This window comes from Ictidomys tridecemlineatus, chromosome 7 (assembly GCF_052094955.1).
Source record: "Ictidomys tridecemlineatus isolate mIctTri1 chromosome 7, mIctTri1.hap1, whole genome shotgun sequence".
NCBI classification, from domain to species: Eukaryota; Metazoa; Chordata; class Mammalia; order Rodentia; family Sciuridae; genus Ictidomys; species Ictidomys tridecemlineatus.
Window position 1 is genome coordinate 105462484 of NC_135483.1, and position 20635 is coordinate 105483118.

A 20635-nucleotide genomic window follows, 5' to 3' on the forward strand; every position below is an offset into this window, starting at 1 on the left:
ATACAGTTTTTGAAATAAAAATATATCCTTGCATTTATTAACTAATAAAAAGGTTTTATGATGTATTTTTAAGGAAAAGTTAGATTATCAAATATAATCCCACTTTTGTTCATATATATTTAAAAAGAATTATGAGTTACAGTATCATGGCTAATTTTTTGATGGTGATTATTATGTGTAATCTCATGTTCTCCTTTGTATTTCTCTCAATGTTTTTCCAGTGAATTATTACTCTAATATTCATAGAACGTAATAACATCATTTAAAAGCCAGTGAAGGAACTTTTTTTTGTTTTGTAAATAATATTGACAACTGTCATGAATCAGGCACTGTGCAAAGTGCTTGATATGTTTAGTCAGCACAGTATTTACAAGAGTCCTGCAGAGTTGGGCTCTGTACTTCATATATGCAAAAAATAAGTAATGTCCTTAAGGCCATCCACCTAATCACTTACAAAATCAGTACTATTTTTTAATGCATGTTGGTGTGAGTTCATGCCTTCTTTATTTTTTAGTTGTAGATGGACACAATACCTTTATTTTATTTTTATGTGGTGCTGAGGATTGAACCCAGTGCCTCAAGCATGCTAGGCGAGTGCTCTACCTCTGAGCCACAACCCCAGCCCCTCATGTCTTCTTTAAACCATCCTGGTCAGCATTCAGTATTGGGGCTGGTGATGTGTTTAACAATGATTAGAAAACCTATGGTTAAACTAATGGTAAGATTTCCTTAATCTCTTCTTTCAGGGCAAGTGACTTGGTAATGAAGGTGGATGCTCTCCTGTCAGCTCAACCCAAAGGAGATGCAAGAATTGAGTACCGGTTTTTTGAAGACAGACATAGGTATAGAATTAATGTTGAATTTGTACATGTTCTTGCATATTAAACTCTTAGGTTTACCTTTACCTTTATTTTTCTATCTCAGGTTTGTGTATAAGTTGTTATAGAAATGGAAGATTTGGTGTACAGTTTTCATATAAACAAATTCATGTGAATATATATATATATATATATATATTTGTGACCATGTTATTTTTTTGTACATATAGGCATATGTGTGTGTGCATGAATCTCCTGAATATAGGAATGTCTTCCACAGTACTGATAGCTACTTCAGAAATTTAACTTTGATGCAGTAATGTTAATACACAATCCTTATTTACATTTCTATAGTGTCTCAATAATGACCTTTCACAAGTGCTTTTGTTATTGTTGTTTTGATCTTAATTACACACGTTGCAGTTAGTTCTCCTTTTAGTCTCTTTTAGTCCAGAAGAGTCCCCCTTCCCCTTTTTTGGGGGGAGGGGGAACTATTGTCTTTTGTGACATTGGCTTTTTTTTTTTTTAATATTAGTTATAAGTAAACATAGTACCTTCATTTTATTATATGTGATGCTGAGGATCGAACCCAGTGTCCCACGTGTGCTAGATGAGCACTCTTCTGCTGACCCGCAACCCCAGCCCCAACATTGACATTTTTTAAGAATCCATGTCTTTTGTTTTGTGGAATGTTCTAGAGTCTGGTTGTTCCCTTGTGATTCCACTTAGACTAAATTGTTTTGGGGGAGAACTGTACAATTGCCTGGAAAGTATGTAATGTGATTGCATCTTAGAATCCCAGGAAGGCTTTAAACATGACTCTATGTGTGCTTCTCTTGTGTGATTCTGACCTGATTTACCTGGCATGGATTGGTTGGTGTAGTCACTTGTGATTTCTCACAGCCAATTCTGGTGGGGATTAGATTGTCTGATGATAGCAGGTTGGGACTGATCCCCTCTCTACTTGCATTGGATGTGCCTCCTAATTGTGGGTGGAGACTTCTGCAGCTCCCATCTAACCTTCATGGAATTTTGCCACTAGCAGCCAGATTGCACCCACTTTGCACCCATCTTTTCAACACTGCATACTTCTTGATAATAACATATTATCTATATCCTTTTCTCCATGAGTTTTATATAATTAAAGTGCCCTAATTACAAATTTTATTACAATACAAATTATAATTAGAGATATTCTTATTGGGGTTGTCTCAGCTAAATGAATGTTTTTCATATTTAAATCAGAAATTTCTCATTTATGCTAGAATGAAAAGGTCTGGACCATAAGTTTGTATACCCTTACTGTCACAGTGTGGACCATGCTTGTGAATATCATCATTAGTGAAACACAGTATTCTTGGATATTTGCTTTACTCACTCTAAGTAAATATATATATAAAAATCTCGAAATCTTGTTCCTCTATCATGTTTGGCTTTTTTCCTGGCTTTTCTCTTACTAATACTGCAAGTATATTTAAATGTAATATCATTAGTTTATATTGTTCCCATTTGCACACCAACATTCCTCTCTTCTTTCGTTTTCTCTTGCCATTTTCTTGTTGTATAGTGTTGGGGTGGCTAAAGGCCCTCACAGGATCATTGGCTGGGCATGCCTGTTGCAGATCATTGTGCTGGTGAGATCCTGAATCCAATGCCTCACACATGCGAGGCAAGCACTCTGCCACTGAGCCACAATCTCAGCCTTATAATGCTATTTTCTAATGAGCTTTTCTGCTAGGATTCCAAAGTAGCACAGAATTACAAATTATATTAGTGCAGTAGCACTCAGATTTTGGCTTTTATTCAGAAGCTTTTAAAAATGCTGATTGTTAGACCTGCCCCCAGAGTTTCTAACTGAATAAATCTGGGTGGGAGCCAGAAAGTTTGATTCTAGCAAATGTCCAGGTGGGGCTGATGAGACTGGTTTGGAGCCATATTTTGAGAATAACTACATTAAGGTAAAAGTGTTTTGTTGTATTGGAATAATCATTGTAGGTGATTGAATCTGAAGTTGTTAATATTATGAGATTGCAAGCATCTGCTGCATAACAAGCTATTCTAAATTGATTATTATTTCCAAATCACTTAAAATTTGAAATAACTTCATCAGCATCTAATTATTACCCAATTGTAATAATTATGTTCTGCTTTGTGTTATACTTTTGTTTTCACCCCACTGAGTAAATGCTCTTGCATATAAGAGTAGAGATCAGCATTGAACCACAAGAATATACTTACCAGGTTAAACAAAACAAAACCAGTCATTTTGAAAAATTGGGTGAAGTTTAAATCTATTCAAATTTTTAAACTTCATTAGAGGGCCCTGCTTCTCTTGAGTCACCTAAGTCAGTGTGACTTAAGAGGGAAACGTTGTAACAGGAAGCTTTATGTGAATAAATGTATAATACTTGTTTCTAGAAAACCAAAGAGTGACCAGCTATAAGAACAGACAAAATATGTATAACTTAATTCTAACAAAGATGTGGTGTGATTCATTGTTTTGCCTTGCATATTACTATAGATCTTCAGGAAAAGCAGTTTAACAACGCATATTAGTCACAAAGATATTTGTATCCCATGACCCCATAATCTTCTGTCTAGATCTTCTTTGATTCTAAAGAACTTTGCAGATATGGAGAAGCTGTCTATACAGACTGTTTATAGGCTGAAAGCTGTCTAAATTTTCAGCATTGAAGAGTAATAAACTGTGGCAGTTTCACTTGGTAAATAAAATATCATTTCTTATTCAGGATGCTTGGTGTGTAACAATATATGGAAATATTTATGTTGAAGTGGTTGGGGTTGGAGGAAATTATTTTAAATTTCCTAAGTCTATACTTAGAACTAATTTTCATATAAGTATCTAAAAAGGATTACATAGAAATGGAGCTAGTCATTGGGATAATGAGGTTTTTGTGATTGCATTTTTTTCTTTTTCTCGGTTTTGCAGATTTTTGGGATCTTCTTATGTTCTTTTTAATTAATTTATTTTTGTGATAGTAGGGATGGAACCCAGGGCCTCACATATGTTAGGCAAGTACTTTACCACTGAACTGCATCCCAGCTCTATTACTTTTAAAAATGATTTATTTCTTCTTTCCTCATACTCTTTTTGTCAGGAAGTAAAAATCAGCGTGATGTTCCAATAGTTGTAGAACCTAACATCAGTAGCTTTTAGTAGTTTGGGGAAAAATACTGTTTCAAGCTGGTTTTCTTCTCTTCATATACATCTTTAAAACATTTTGAGTAAGCCTGAGTTATCAGGGCTTTATAAACTTTAGTAATAGATTAATCTTATGGTTGGCCACCATCGTAGTATAGTTGTTCCAGATCTAAAGTTTTTTGAAATGTTGGAAGGGTAATAGGTTATGTTGAACCAAAACAAAAACATCACAATAACTTAAAGTTGTTTCCTGTTTCCTCCATGTTAATGTTTTATCATTTGTATGTTTCATAGTGCAATTAAACTGAGGCCAAAGGAAGGGGAGACGTACTTTGATGTTATGGCTGTCGTTGACCCTGTCACCAGAGAAGCACAGAGGCTTGCCCCATTGCTCTTGGTAAGGACCACTTTCATTAGTTCATATCATTTTTATCTGAAGTAGTCTTGTACTCTTGAATTGTCTGAAAACTTCCTTTAGCCCTTTGTCATCTTCAAGGGGAATTGGAAAATGCTACAGGCATCTTCAACAGAGTATTCATCATAAAGTTTGTAATGGCTTGGAAAACAACTTTATAACTTTAGGAAGTTGGTACAAGTTTTGTTGGCTATTTCATATAATTAAAAAAATTAGTAGCATCCTCATTCAGAGCAAACTATTTTTAAATTAATTTATGCTATATTTTAATTTCTAGTAGCAAAATCATAAGTAAGGTAAAAGAATTTTGCTTTTCACTATCCTTTTTTATTATTACCATGGACTTTTTGTTGTAGCTGTCTTTTAGCTTTTATTATAAAGATGTTATAATTTTAAATACGTTTTGAAGGCGCTAACCAAAACACTTCAACATTTTATTTGTTTGGATTTTTTTAAGGTAATAATTTTTTTGAAGTATAATTACCTAACCGTGTGTGTGTGCGTCGGGGGGGATGTTGGGGATTGAACCCGGGGATACTTAACTACTGAATCATATCCCCAGCCTTTTTAGTATTTTATTTAGAGATGAATAAAACTTAGTCTTGCTAAGTTGCTGAGGTTGGCTTTGAACTCACAATCCTCCTGCCTCAGCCTCCTGAGCCATTGGGATTATAGGTGTGTGTCACTGTGCCCAGCTATCACCTAGCCCTTACGTTTTCCTTGTGGATAGATATTTATCATGTATCTGATATTTGTCATGTATCTGTTGCTTCCCTATGACTTTGTGTTAAACTTCTTTATAAAAGGAGCAGTGATATGTGATAGCTTATTTCCCCCTCTACCCAAGTCATATGTATATGTGATGTAAATTTTGTGTAGGAGTTATGATTTCCAGAAATTTCCTCACTACAAACATTATGTCAGTTATCTTCCCCCCCCCCCTTTGGTATGAGGGATTGAACTCAGGGTCACTTAACAGCTGAGCCATATTCCCAACCCTTTTTACTTTTTATTTTGAGACAGAGTCTTGCTGAATTGCTTAGGTCCTCGTTAAGTTGCTGAGGCTGGCTTTGAACTCACAATCCTCCTGTCTCAGCCTCTCAGGTTGCTAGGATTACAGGCATGCACCACTGCACCCAGCTTTATATTTTTTCTTGAGGTATTAAGAAATCTTCTTGAAGAACAAAATCTCTGAAGAGAAAATTTTAATATTTTGTCATTTGATTTGGTCTTTTAGGTTTTAACTCAGCTTATAAACATGAACCTAAGGATATTTATGAACTGCCAATCGAAACTTTCGGACATGCCTTTAAAAAGGTAAAACATACTATTTAAGACAACAATTGGAAAAATGGAACCAAATCCAATAGGAGGATTAAATATTAAGGAGTTTAGTGGGTTTTAGGTAGACTTCATGCTTGAAAGGGTCATTTAATAAATGTTTAGTTGTGCCAAATCTTAGCTCTAATCTGAACTTCTAAGAACATAGTGTGGGCTTGGGAGTATTTAGGTGCTAGTGAAAAACCAAGTTATTTGTACTTGCTTTTCATCTTAAAGGAGTGGTCACTTCAGGTTGCAATGGATATATTAGAGGAAACTTGCTTAGGTTAGTTTACATGTATCTTGAAAAAGAGAACAGGCTTAGCTCTCTATTGTCAAAGGCTTTGGAATGGTTATTTATGGAAAAAGTAATATAAAAAGAAGTTAATAGTGTAGCATACATTCCTCAATTGCAAATGTGCTATGTTCTATAGGTTAAATTCTGAGCCTTTTGAAAGAGTCTTAGCAAGTGACCAAAGGGTTCCCAGCTTTCACCATTGTCCTCCCATAAAGAAATGTTTAAGTTATTATAGGTAGTGTTTTTTTAGGGCTAGCCTGAGAACTCAATCACCATTTAGAACTTGTTTATTTGTTTGTGTACCTGGGATTGAACTCAGGGACTCTCAACCACTGAGCCACATGCACAGCCCTTTTTTTGTATTTTATTTAGAGACAGGATTTCACTGAGTTTCTGAGGCTGGCTTTGAACTACGATCCTCTGCCTCAGTCTCCTAAGCTGCTGGGATTATAGGCATGTGTGCCACCACACCTGGTTCAGAACTTAGTTTTTAAGGGAAAAAAAGTGTTCAGGAAATGCTTGTGACCTTGACTGCAGTCACCCATATGAAGGAATGGCTCCTTCCTCAATCCTACTTCTCCTTCCCTTCTTCTGCATCTATAACTGGAAGCATCATTAACTTAAACGATAGTTTGGGAAGTACTTCTCCCAATCTGGAAGGATATTCCTCCAAATCTACTTTGTTTTAAGCTGTGTTTACTTGTATTGATGCTTGCAAACTCAAGGACTATGGTTGCCTAGGAAAAAAATATAACATACTTCTTTTCAATTTCAGCTTTTACCGTTATGTCTTAGAACCAGAGATTTCTTTCACTTCAGATAATAGCTTTGCTAAGGGTCCAATAGCAAAGTTTTTGGATATGCCACAGTCTCCACTGTTCACTCTGAACTTGAACACACCTGAGAGTTGGATGGTAGAATCTGTCAGAACACCATATGACCTTGATAACATTTACTTAGAAGAGGTAAGAATGTCATTGCTTCCAAATATTTAATCATGTATAAAACCCATTTATGATGTTACTAGTGGTGGTTGACTGAATAAAATGAATCAAGGGACCTTTGAGAAATTAGTATCTGAATAAAATGTATTTTTTTAAAAGCCATAGCTTGGCTGGGATTGTGGCTCAGTGGTAGAGTACTCGCCTAGCATTCACAAGGCACTGGGTTTGATCCTCAGAACCACATAAATGTAAAATAAAGATATTGTGTCCACCTAAAACTAAAAAATAAGTATTAAAAACACAAAAAAAGTCATAGCTTTATTCAGATGTATTCTTATACCCTCAAATTTACCCTTTGAAGAGTACAGGCCAAAGGTTTCACACAACTGTGCAGCGGTTACCACTAATTCCAGATATGTTTTATCACCCACAGAAGAAGCTCCATACTCATTAGTAGTCAATCCCTGTTCCCTTGGTCCAGGCAACTATTAATCTATTTTCTATTACTGTGCATGTACCTATTCTGACATTTTGTCTATATAGAGTCATGTAACACATGGCCTTTTGTGACTGGCTTCTTTCTCTAATAAATGGCTTCAAAGATTCATCCATGTTATCACATGTGTTGGTACTTCATTCTTTTATATTACCAGATAATATTTTTTTGAATATGTATACCACACTCTATTCATTCACAGATGGACATTTGGGTTGTTTCTACTTTGAGCTATTATGGGTAATGTTGCTGTGAATGTTATGTACAAGTTTTTTACTAATCCATGGCTGTAGGATGCCTTTCCATTTATTTAGGTTTTTAAATTTTTTCTATAATGTTAGGAGTATTATTCTATTTTTGGAATGACTTTCATGTTATTTTTTCTCCTTTCAACCCAATTTTTATAATTATACACCACCATCAAGATACAGAACCTTTCTTCATTGCCAAAAGGTCCTTATTCCCCTTTGCAGGCAGTCCCCCACCTTGGCCTCAGGCAATACTGATTTGCTTTCTGTCACTGCAGTTTTGCCTTTTCTTGAATTTCATTCAATATGATCATGTAATATGTAAGTCTTTTTGACTTCTTCATTACTTTGTAAAAATGTATTTTGGACTTATCCGTGTTGTTGCTGAATAGACTCAGGTAATTTGATTTTGATATTGCAGGTGGACAGCATAGTGGCTGCTGAGTATGAGCTGGAGTATCTGTTACTAGAAGGCCACTGCTATGATATCACCACAGGCCAACCCCCACGAGGACTACAGTTCACATTGGGAACTTCAGCTGACCCAGTTATTGTGGACACCATTGTTATGGCCAATCTGGTAAATAATCAGAGAATCAGGTGGTGAGATGGCAATCACATTGAGTTGGGCACTGTCATTTACGATGGAACAATCAGCATTCTGAACCATAAAGTGAGAATGCGATTCATAATTGACAGAATTTGGTTAATATAAAAATCATTAGTTTGCCACAAAGTCTTGGGTTCAATCCCCCATTGCAAAAATAAATAAATAGAAATTTAAAAATAAAATATTAAAATACAACATTGCTAAGGGTTGGAGATGGGAGGTAGCTCAGAGGTAGAATGTTTATCTAGCACGTGTAAGGCCTTCCTGGGCTTAATCCCCAACACTGAAAGGAAAACAAAACAAAACAAGCAACATAAATATTATTAGTTTGGTTAAATTTGGAAAATAGAATTATATGTCAAGTTTTTAAAATAAAGCAAAAAAATCAACATGCTGCAATACAATGCTCTAGCTGAATTGGATCCTGGAAATGCATTATTCATGAGCTGTCAACCTTATTCTTTTCTTTAGGAAGTTTACAGCTTATTTAGTCATCGAACATTGACTTTTCCCTGGAGTTTCTAATGTGTAGTTGAATTATTTGGTTTGTTTTTGTTTTTTTGCATTGCCCAATTTGTTAACTATCTTATTTATAAGATAAATATCATATTTTAGACACCCAGAGGAGTAACTGTTTCTAAGAAATAGCATTTTGATGTTTTTAAAAAGGAACTAAAATTTGGCTTTTGTTCTTCTTCTCCTAGGGCTACTTTCAGCTAAAAGCCAACCCAGGAGCTTGGCTTCTCAGACTTAGAAAGGGGCGGTCTGAAGATATTTATAGAATCTACAGGTAGGATTATGTGATGCAGGTACATTTTTCCTAAGCATTTTGAAATGTGAATCAGCTCTAATTGGATACTACCCTGGCATTTTGCCAGGCATCACCAATTTAATCTATAGTCATATGTGTGATACTTTTCCAGGAAAGTAAATGTGCTATAATTATTAAGAGAGAATTGAATAATAAGAGGCGTAGAGAGTAATAGTCAGGTTTTATGCTTCAGTGATTCCTTTGTGCCAGCACTATCTCAGGATCAAATCATTTTATCACTATGATGCACTCTATAGGCAGATGAGAAATTTAGTCATTTGAAGAAGGGAGAAAAAAAGAAATTCAAACTTCTCTACCTGGAGAGTATATCCAACCTGAGAGATTTGCAAATACATAGGCCATATGAGCCTCAGCCATTCTGTCTGCTCCATTTCTTCCCTGTGGTGGTGTGGAAGAAGTAACTGTTCTAGAACATTTTGTCAGTAGCTGGGTTTTTGCCTTTAAGGTTTATGTCTCATATCTATTAGTTAAAAAATATTATACTGCCTTTAAATAAGTTTGGTCTAAATTCAGCTTAACATGATTTAAATTAGTTTTAGATTATGAAAAAAATTCCTACCGATTTATTTAGTGAATGGTTTTCATTAGAGTTTATTTGAAATACTCCCTTGTGTGTTGCCTTGGCTCCATAGCATTACTAACACACATGAAAGCAATGTAGATTAGTTCATATTTCTTACCCGGGAAATAGAAATTTGTATTATAATAACATTTTATTTTAAATAGTGGGTTTTTCTCAAATAATGTTTTCTCCAGATAATGGTCTTAGAGAATTTTAATTGTGTTTCTAAATTCTCTCCCTTCTGTGTGTGACTTTCCTGTCTTCCCTCTTCCTTAGGGTTATGGCGTACCCTTTCTTCCAGGCTGTCTAGCATTTGCCTCTGGGTATATATTCTCTGATGCTGGAGTGTTTCATACTTCAGGTTTTTCCCTGTCAAAACCTTATTTTTGTCAGAGAGCTCTGTTCTCTGCTGTATGGCAGCAAATGTAGTGCATTCACATTATTATTGTGACCTCTGCACCTTGAAATTTGGTGTTTCAAAGTTTTAAGCATTACAATTGGTTGGTAGGAAAACCTTATGTAAATTTTTTCTTCCACTGTTGTGTCTGCCTACAAATTAATTATAGTTCTTCCTGATCATAGTTCTTTTTACTGGAGGCACCAAATTGAGTTCAGGGCCTTGACTTGGCAGTTTATATACCTCCAGACAGAGGGAGAGTAGAATTCTTTATAATGCTGTTCCAATTAAAAAGTAGAAGTGAGGTAGTTCTCATGATGGTTCAAAGTAGCCAACCCCTTTGTGGTTCTTTACTCAAAAGTGCCTTGCGTGGGTCAGACCTGTGAGCACATGCTCTTGTTCAGTGCTCACCACGTGCGTGTTCCATGCCTGGGAACCTCTCAGTCTATGACAAGTGATTCGGAGGAGAACTTGTGAAGGAAGTTTGAGTACTCACCATATAGAGAGCTCAACAGGTGCTTCTGTGCAGCTTGAAGGGGTTTCCTTCAGGTTGTAAGGAAATTACTGGTTCTGAAAAACTCCTTTATGATAAAGGTGATGAAAAAATAGGGCATATTGTTGGCTGACCATCTACTGCATTTTGAGAATTATGGTTTGTAATATCTGTATTGCTTTTCTCTCTAAGCCACGACGGTACAGATTCTCCTCCCGATGCTGATGAGGTGGTTGTCGTCCTTAACAACTTCAAAAGCAAAATTATTAAAGTGAAGGTGAGTTTGCTGTATGAAAGACATCCCTCTTTATAGTTGGTCAAAGTAGTAGTACTCTGTGTTCAGAAGATAACATGTAAAGGGCTGGGGATGTGGCTCACGTCGAGAACTAAAAAATAAATGTTAAAAATTCTCTCTCTCTCTCTCTCCTCTCTCACTCTCTCTTAAAAAAAAAAAAAAAAAAGATAACACGTAAAAATACAGACAGCAGTTCCTCCTTAACCCTAGGATTCAGTCACCCACGGTCAGCCATGATCTGAAAATACTACTATTTTTCTTGATTTGAGAGAGAGAGAGAGAGACACCACATTCACTTTAGTTTCATTATAATGTATCGCTGTAATTGTTCTTTTTTTTTTTATTGTGAATCTATTACTGTGCCTTACTTATAAATTAAACTTTATCACAGGTGGGTGTGTATAGGGAAAAAGATAGTATATACAGGGCTTGAGGTTTCAGGCTCCACAGAGAGGCTTGAGTCATTGAACATGTCTCCCATAGATGGGGGGGGGGGGAGGAATGAGTGCTGAAACCAGCCCAAGGATTCTCTTTGGAATTTACTGTAGCAATATTAGGAATGTTGCTTTAAGCCACAAGGTCTTTGTAAATGTGAACTGGTGATTTTCTTTTACCAAGAGATCGTACCTTTTGGGTAGTCTCAGTGAGCAATCATTCCCATTTTATATAAAATGTTTTCAGTAGAGAAGTGTTGCTATGTAGTCACAATTTATAGTATTATTCATGTTTTCATTCTCAGAATATTCAGGGAAAATGACAATGAAAATTGAACAATGAAATGGTAGTTCTTCCTCAACATTTTGAAGTTCTTTGTGCCTTCAATTAAAGTAAAATGTATTTTGGAATAAATAATCATTACACACAGGAAAACATAGAGTCAGCCTGCATGGTTGAGCAGAAAACCATGCTATTGAGAAAATTCACCCTGTGTTTGTGTTAGTAAAACCTGAAAACAGGTCATGACCTAAATGTCTCTTTCCTAGAATCCACTGTTAGCTTGGTGACTTGTGCCTCTAGTTTTATTTAGACTACATTTTCAATGCATCTGAATTTGAGGTTCTTTGCTCATTATACAAATTAAAAATGGTTATTTCATTAAAAGAGATGACTGTCTTCTCACTTAAAGCTTTAATGTGAACATCAGATGAAGGCATTTATATTGAATTCTGATAGGCTCCATCTGGGGCTGTAACTGCTTATGAGAGAATTCACAGCATACATCCAGTGTAAGTTAGTTTTACGTCTCTTGGACATACTAGGAGGAATATAATCTGCCATATACATTGCAGGTTCAGAAGAAGGCAGACATGGTGAACGAAGACTTGCTGAGTGACGGGGCAAATGAGAATGAATCTGGATTTTGGGACTCATTCAAATGGTAAATTGGCATCATAAAATAATGTTTTTAAGGAAAAACAGATATAAGCACCATCCATCCCTCCTTTTGAGTTAGTATCTGGGACTTTCCATTCTGCTTCTCGTAGCCAGATTTGGAATAGGTGAGTATTCTTACTTTGGAATAGATGAGTATTTTCCAGTTAATTAACCAAAGGAGGTTAGTGTCTCCTGATGGACTTACTTCTGTTCCATGCTTCTTAACTTTTGTTGGGCTGTGCCTGCTCTTTGGAGAAGTGATTGATAATTGCTTAATTTACTTCTGATTGTACAGACTGTATCTGTGGAGCCCGTGTGCCACCTATTCCTAAAGCAACATAATGCCTTGTTAACATGAGCATCCTCCTTGTTAGCCTGTGGGTGGACTTCTCAGCCTTGTGCCTGTTCCCAGAGTGCTGGATGCTTTGTGACACCTCTGCCCCTTCTTACCCTCTTGGGCAAGAATAGGAATGGGAAGGCACTCTCTTTCCAGCATCTCATGGAGTCTTGTTTTGTTGTTGTTGTTTTGTTTTTAATAATTATTTTATTTGTTCTTTTTAGATATACATAACAGTAGAATAATGGAATCCTGTTTTTGTCTCTTGTTACAGGGGTTTTTCAGGAGGCCAGAAGGCAGAGGAAGCGAAACAAGATAAAGATGACATAATTAACATTTTCTCTGTTGCATCTGGTCATCTCTATGAAAGATTTCTTCGGTTAGTCTTGTTGATTATTTTGGTGTCTGTAAGTGAATTTATCATGGTATTCCTATTTAGAGGTTTTTTGGGATTCTGCCTGTTGTATTTAAGTGTATTTAGAGCACTCTGAGGACTTTGAGTAGCTTACTATATGCAATCCTCTTTTTTTGATCTGGTCAGCTCCATGAAGCCTAGTAGTGAATACCTCTATGGATATTGTAAGACTATGGATTTTGAATATCATGTGCACACTTTATAGATAGTATTGTTTACTTGGCTACTAAATGTTAGGAGATGGACATAGAGAATAGAACAGGACCATGAACACTTCACCTTCTACAGAGTCAAGAGAAATCTTAGTTCATAGGTAAGAAAACTTCTGTTTTATACAAACTAAGACCTAGAGCTGGAAGGGACTTGCCTAGGTCACATAACCAGAGGCAAGAGGGACTATAGGTTTTGACTTGTTGACATTGAGGCCACCAGAGAGGAAGGCACTTGAGAGTCTCGGTTCTAAAGACATCCCTTTGCCTGATAATCAGGTCTCTTTTTTCTTTTTTTCACTGCAAATCTAATATAGAAAATAATCAAAATGTCATTTTTATCCTTTAGTTTCTAAAAAACCTCTGACCTAAAATAATGACAATGGTAATGATTTATTTAATTAAATGCCTTGATTGAGGAATCTTGAACCTGTCCACTGTCCTCCCCTTGCTCTTCCTTGTTCTCCTTGGCAGGGCTCTCTGTCCAGTCTGAGGGAGGCAATGCATGTATGTACATGTTCTCAGGACCAATGCTGCTGTGCCTTGACAGGGGTGTTGAGGAATGATATATTCAGTTACCACAACCTCTAGTGTTTACTTGTACTATAATTGATATATCAATTCATAAGCAGTTTACTTAAAGGTACAGCAGAATTGACATTTTCCTCAGTTAGCTAGGTATATTTTTATAGAGAAATGCCCCTTCTCTCCCATTCAGTGATAACTTTATAAATAAGAATAAGTACATTTTCCATTACTAAGGGTCTCTGTTTGCTGTGCTGCCTTGTTATTGATTTTGTTTAATGTTATTGAGTTAAAAAGCATTGAAACATCATCATTATTATTATTATTATTTGTTTTTGTTTGGCAGCATAATGATGCTATCAGTGCTAAAGAATACTAAGACTCCTGTGAAGTTCTGGTTCTTGAAGAATTATTTGTCCCCCACATTTAAGGTTTGTTTCATAGGGAAAAGAAAACTGTTCTTATTAGGGAGATATTTACAATTTTTTTTTTACTTCTTTTGTTTTATCTTTATATTTTAAAATTTTCCCTTTTATTTGACTACCCTAATTTAGTTGTGTATGTCTGTGTTGATTTTCCTTACAGATTGTTCTATGGATGTACATGTGTTACAAAACTATGACCTGTTTGAAACTTAGATAATATAGGAGAGTCTAATCTTTTTAAGAAGCAGTGTTTTAATGAAATAGCATTCCCTTCCTCTGAAACATGCATGTCTGGCTTTAATTAGAAAAGTCAGTGATGGTTTATGTGGAGGAGAAGGATTAATTTTCTCCTGAACCACTGCCAGATGATGTGTGGAGTGATGGCTTCATCTACGCAAAACAAAAACACACCTGGGAAGTCTTCTGCTTTATTTGTATCAGTTAGGATTTGTCACCTAAATTAATTTTTCCCCCTTTATCACACTAAACACCTTCTAATATATTCAGTAACATCACTTATAAAGAAATAATTCTGGTCCCCTAAACGTATTTGTATTTAGAATCTAAAAGTTTTATTTATTAATGACAATAAATTTATGTGTAGTTTTGGCTTTGCCATCTTATTCCCTGGTTAGAACTAACCTTGAGAAAAGCTCATAATCAAGCTCAAAAAATATTTAACAGGGAGCTGGGAATATAGCTCAGAGGCAGAATGCTTGCCTGGAATGCCCAAGGGCCTGGGTTCAATCCCTAGCATCATCAAAAAACCAAATATTTTTATTTAAAAAAAATATTTTTACTGATATCAGATTTAGACAAATGAACTTGAAGTTCATATGTCTTAAAAAATAATTTACTGAAAATATATTTTTACTGAAATCAGATTTAGACAAATTAACTTGAAGTTCATACGTCTTTAAGTGTGTGCATGTATGTATGCACACTCGCGCCTGCGCGGTTTTAGATCTAAAGCCTTCACCTGCAGATTCTGTCATTTCATGGGGTAACTAAAAGTCAAAAAGAAAGGGTTTTAACAAGAGGTTTACATATATTCTTTAACGTAATCTCAAGTCAGTTGGTTTCCAATTTTTTTGTTAGACTGCTGTTTTGGTAAATGTGTTTTACTTGTACCGTAAGCACAGTGGTTGACTTATATTATGAAGTCAATTTTCTTAATCGTAACGAATGATTGTTGTTCCCTTTGTCTAAAAAAAGGAGTTTATACCTTACATGGCAAATGAATACAATTTCCAGTATGAACTTGTTCAGTACAAATGGCCTCGGTGGCTTCATCAACAAACTGAAAAACAGCGAATCATCTGGGGCTACAAGATTCTTTTCCTGGATGTACTTTTCCCATTAGTTGTTGACAAATTTCTGTTTGTGGATGCTGATCAGGTAAGCTCTGAAAGTCCAGATTGTAATAATTTGTCTTAAAGGCAACAGACTTCTGTTTTTAAAATGTTATTTTCCAGTTATGAAAAAGTGCCTGCTTATGTTTATACTATTAAGAAAATATAGAAGGTATCACCCAGGTGTGATCAATTTTTAACTTTAATTTGCATTTATTATATGTCCTTTTATCTTTTTCTGTGTCTTTTTAACAGTAATTATGATAACATCATGAATGCAGTCTTATATCGTAATTCATTTAACAAAAAAATGAAAAATTAGGAAATAAAGTTTTAACAGTATTTGCCACCATCTTCATTATTCTGCCCCAAAGATAAGGTGTTATTGGTCTAGGTGATAGAAAAAGCTCAAGTGGATGCTTGGCCTTGATAATTAGGACTGCTACAGATATTCTTCCAGTTATCAGGATTTTACTTAATCACAAGGAACACATTTTAAAGCATACAAACTCAAATTGCATAAATGTACTTATGCCCTCCAGCCTTCTGTCTTACCCTCAGCTTGAAACCCAAGTTACCTGAATGAAAGTGATATAATGTGTGCAAAAGTCATGTGGACAAAAAAGTTTTACTACCTCTTTGGAACCTCTTGTTTCAGGTGGCTCAACCTGAAATACGTTTTCCTGATTGTAATATGGCCATATTCTGTCCTTGTGAGCACTTACATTGGAGAAGGCATTGTTCCATAGCTTTCCGTATGTTAACTCATGTCATTCCCCCAACAACACTGTGAGATTGGGACTATCATCATCTCCAGTTTATAGATGAGGAAACGGACGCACAGTAAACCTAAGCATTTTAAGTTTATTCTACTTTTTTTGAATAGTTAAAATATTATTTGCCACATACTAGGCTAAGTGTCTTCCATGTTAGTGAGAGCATCCTGCTACGAAGTGGAGGAATCTAGGCTTGAAGTGTGTCTGTTAGAGCCTGTGCCATCACTCACCTAACTGCCCTCCCTGTCACCTATGTGAGGCACTCTGTATTCTAAGGAAACTGCATTAGAGATGTCTGCATGGTAGCTTAACAAATGACTTTTGATACTTTTTTCTCTAGATTGTACGAACAGATCTGAAAGAGTTAAGAGATTTCAATTTGGATGGTGCCCCTTATGGTTATACTCCTTTCTGTGATAGCCGAAGAGAAATGGATGGCTACAGATTCTGGAAGTCAGGGTACTGGGCTAGTCACTTAGCTGGGCGAAAGTATCATATCAGGTACTGAAAAAAGAAAATGCCTAATAATGTTTTGTAGTTTTTGTTCTTTAAACTTAATTATGTGTATTTAAAATTGCAAATAGCTGATACATTAATATGGTTAAAAAATGAAAATTGTGGGGGGAAAAACCAATGGAAAAAACCTTCCTATTTCTCTCTTTTACCGAGTTCCCACCCCCACAACAGATAACCTCCCCTAAATTTACTATCTATTCTTCTGGAGGCTAATTTTTATATGAATAGCTATGAATGTATGTCCTTTTTTTATACAAAATATACCGTCTTTTTTAATACTATTTTGTTACTTTTTTTTTTTAAACTAAATACCTTATCTGTAGATCCTGTATCACTATATAGAGAGGGACCTTTTTCCCCTTTTTAAGCTGTATATTATTCGCATATGTGTGTTATTTGTAGTCTCTTCCTATGACATACCATAATGCAATGAGTAATCTCTTAAATATATTATTTTGCATATTTCAGATATATTTATAGGATAGATTGCTAGAAGGAGACTTCTTAATTTAATCATTGTATACATTCATTGCATTTCTAATAAATTCTTCATTGTTTTCTCTGGGAAAAGTGTGATTTAGACTATTTGGAGGGCAGGGGACCTACCTGTAGGAAGTGGCACCTACAGGTGATTGATGCAATGTGGTGACTAGTTTCAGTCTTTAGGTTCTGGTCCAAAAACACTATAATACTGTAGGTATTTTCCTTTGTACATATGGGAATCATTAGGATATCTTTGACTAAAGGTTCTTTATCAGTTGTTATAGCTTTATTCCAAATATGCTGTATTTGTAGAAGTCTTTTGCCAGAGATTATTTCTTGGAAGACAAATAAGGAAGAGTGACCAAGATGAGCTACTGGGACAGAGTAGGAACTTTGCAGTAACTTTCTTATTCATCTTCGTGGTATCGTATACTGTCATTTAACTCTACTATAGGGCTGTAATCCACCTTTTCACAGAGAAACCAGAATGTTTGGCTATTCCATTATTCAGTGGGTTTTCTTTTTCTGCCATAAATCCATGGTTGGTTTTAACAAAAGAGGTCTTCTCTGTTTAGTGCACTCTATGTTGTGGATCTGAAGAAATTTAGGAAAATAGCAGCTGGTGACAGACTCAGGGGACAGTACCAAGGTCTGAGTCAAGATCCTAACAGCCTTTCAAATCTTGACCAAGTAAGTGGCCATTTTTTTATGGTTAATAGTTTCAGTGATGGGTATAGTGTGTTGTGTCAGAAAAACAAAGTATTATTTGTGTCTCAAATCTCTACTCTCAGAGCTGTGTCTTATTTCTTCGTGAAAAGGTGTGTGTGTGTGTGTGTGTGTGTGTGTGTGTGTGTGTGTGTGTGTATGACATTTACATCTGACCTCAAGAGAAGGCATAGCAAGAGTAAAAAATGTCAGAGACCTGATGTCGGTTGACATGGAAGGAGGGAGTTGTCTTTCGGAACCATTACCTTATCTTTTAATTTTGTATTTAACCTCATCTGATAAATTTGTTTCTCTGCCTGTAGGGTCAATCCACCCACCCCACCCCAGTTTAGGAACTAAATAGCTCAGGATTCACATAATTAAGTGTAGTATTGCAGTTTCCCTTTTTTCTGTTAGAAACCATGATACGTTGCAAGAAAGTTAGCTGAATTATTGTTTATTAATGCTAAGCATTTTTCAGAGTTGATATTGGAGTTTTAAAAAGCTGTGATTTATTTATTTATTTATTTATACATACATACATACATGGGCACAGTATCTTTATTTTGTTTACTTATTTTTATGTGGTGCTGAGGATCAAACCCAGGGTCTCACACGTGAGAAGCCAGTGCTATGCCGCTGAGCCACAACCCCAGTCCCAAAAGCTGTGTTTTAAATACATAGTTTCACATACTTGTTTTGCTTAAGTTGCCTTAAAAATTTTGCCAGGTATAGTGGCACACACCTGAGGCAGAAGGATCTCTAGTTTAAAGCCATCCTCAGCAAAAGTGTGGTGCTAAGCAACTCAGTGAGACCCTGTCTCTAAATAAAATATAAAACAGGGCTGGGATGTGGCTCAGTGGTTGAGTGCCCCTGAGTTCAATTCTCAGTAACCACCCGCTGCCATTTTTTTTTAACCTTGGCTGGGCACTGTGGAACATGCCTGTAATCCCAGAGGCTTGGGAGGCTGAGGCAGGAGGATTATGGGTTCAAAGCCAGCCTCAGCATCTTAGTGAGTCCCTAAGCAATGGAGTAAGACCCTGTCTCTAAATAAAATATTTAAAAAGGCTAGAATATTGCTCAGTGGTTAAGTACCTCTGGTTCAATCCCCAGTATAAAAAAAGAAAAAAAAAATTCTAACTTTTATTGTGCTATGCAGTGTCCATGGAGTGTACAAAACAAAAATATGCATATTCAAATACACCAAAGAATTATTTCAAAGCATAAACAACAACCTCATTTAGTAATCCCAGTGATTTGGGAGACTGAGGCAGAAGGATCGCAAGTTTGAGGTTAATCTCAGCAATTTAGTGAGGCCCTAAGCAACTTTAAAAAATAAAAAGGACTGGCAATCTTACTCAGTGATAAAGTGCCTCTGGGTTTAATCCCTGTACCCACCCCCAACCCGCTGAGGGCAGGGGGAGCTAACCCTTTGTATTTTTATATAGTCTATATGTATTATGCGCCCATCAACAGATTTATAATTATTTCTTTTCATAGTTGTTTTTTAAACCAGATAGGAGGAGGAAATGTTCCAAATAAGAAATGCATTGGTACTATCTCTAATATTTACTGGTGTGCTCTTTTTATTTCCTCATGTGGATCCCAGTTACTCTCGAGTGTTATTCCATTTCATCCTAAAGGACCCTCTTTAGTATTTCTGACAGCATGACTTCACTATTTGCAAACTTTCATAGGGCGTGGAAGTTTCTCTTTTATTTTTGATGAGTTTTGCTGGGCATAGAATTTTTGCTTGACAGTTTTTATTTCTTTGAACCCCTTGAATATCTTGGCCTCTAAAGACTTCTGGCCTCCGTGGTTTTTTTTTTAGAATTTTAACTTTTATTTATTTTTTCTTAATTCTCGGCGGACACAACATCTTTGTTGTTATGTGGTGCTGCTGAGGATCGAACCCGGGCCGCACGCATGCTAGGCGAGCGCGCTACCGCTTGAGCCACATCCCAGCCCCCCTCCGTGGTTTTTGATAAGAAATTAGATGTAGTCTTAGTGAGATCCCTTGTACATAACATGTTGCATTTCTAATGATGGTTTCAAGATACCCTCTCTCTATGTCTCTCTATTAATCGTTTAATATGTTGAGATGTGAGTCTATTTCAATCTGTCCTACTTGGAGTATGTTGAACTTCTTGGATATGTGTAGATTTTTTTCATTACATCTGGGAAGTTTTCATTATTTCTTCTATTCTTTTTATACCTTGTTCTTCTTCTCCTCTTCCCTTCTTCCTTCTTCCTTCCTCCCTCTAGTTCCTCCTTCTTCTAGGACTCCCATTATTTGTATGCCAGTAGACTTGATGAAAAATATTTTAAAATTTTTCTTTGTGTCTGTTCAACTAGTATCAATTTTTTTTAGTTTTGTTGTCTATGTGTCTTTATTTTACCTTTAATATTATTATTATCTTTTGATGTTTAGTTTTTAGTTATAGTTGGACACAATACCTTTATTTTATTCATATATTTTTATGTGGTGCTGAGGATCGAAACCAGGGTCTCGCACATGTGAGGTGAGGACTCTATCGATGAGCCACAACCCCAGCCCTAATATTATTTTTAATCATGGGAAAATATACATAAAATACCATCTTTTCCACTTTTGGAAGTACAATTCA

General features: G+C 35.9%; 1 protein-coding gene across 7 annotated transcripts in view; it reads left to right on the forward strand.

Annotated features, from left to right (window-relative positions):
• Nucleotides 1–20635, forward strand: part of Uggt1 (UDP-glucose glycoprotein glucosyltransferase 1) — a 107967-nt gene that overhangs the window by 77386 nt on the left and 9946 nt on the right. For all 7 annotated transcript variants that reach the window (XM_078017285.1, XM_021721712.3, XM_021721719.3 and 4 more), the window contains 13 exons: nucleotides 747–842; nucleotides 4276–4378; nucleotides 5634–5713; nucleotides 6790–6979; nucleotides 8124–8282; nucleotides 9017–9102; nucleotides 10789–10873; nucleotides 12181–12269; nucleotides 12877–12981; nucleotides 14098–14182; nucleotides 15392–15574; nucleotides 16645–16805; nucleotides 17879–17993. In XM_078017285.1, the coding sequence (XP_077873411.1) occupies nucleotides 747–842; nucleotides 4276–4378; nucleotides 5634–5713; nucleotides 6790–6979; nucleotides 8124–8282; nucleotides 9017–9102; nucleotides 10789–10873; nucleotides 12181–12269; nucleotides 12877–12981; nucleotides 14098–14182; nucleotides 15392–15574; nucleotides 16645–16805; nucleotides 17879–17993 (1537 nt within the window). The remainder of the gene's footprint in view (nucleotides 1–746; nucleotides 843–4275; nucleotides 4379–5633; nucleotides 5714–6789; nucleotides 6980–8123; nucleotides 8283–9016; nucleotides 9103–10788; nucleotides 10874–12180; nucleotides 12270–12876; nucleotides 12982–14097; nucleotides 14183–15391; nucleotides 15575–16644; nucleotides 16806–17878; nucleotides 17994–20635) is intronic.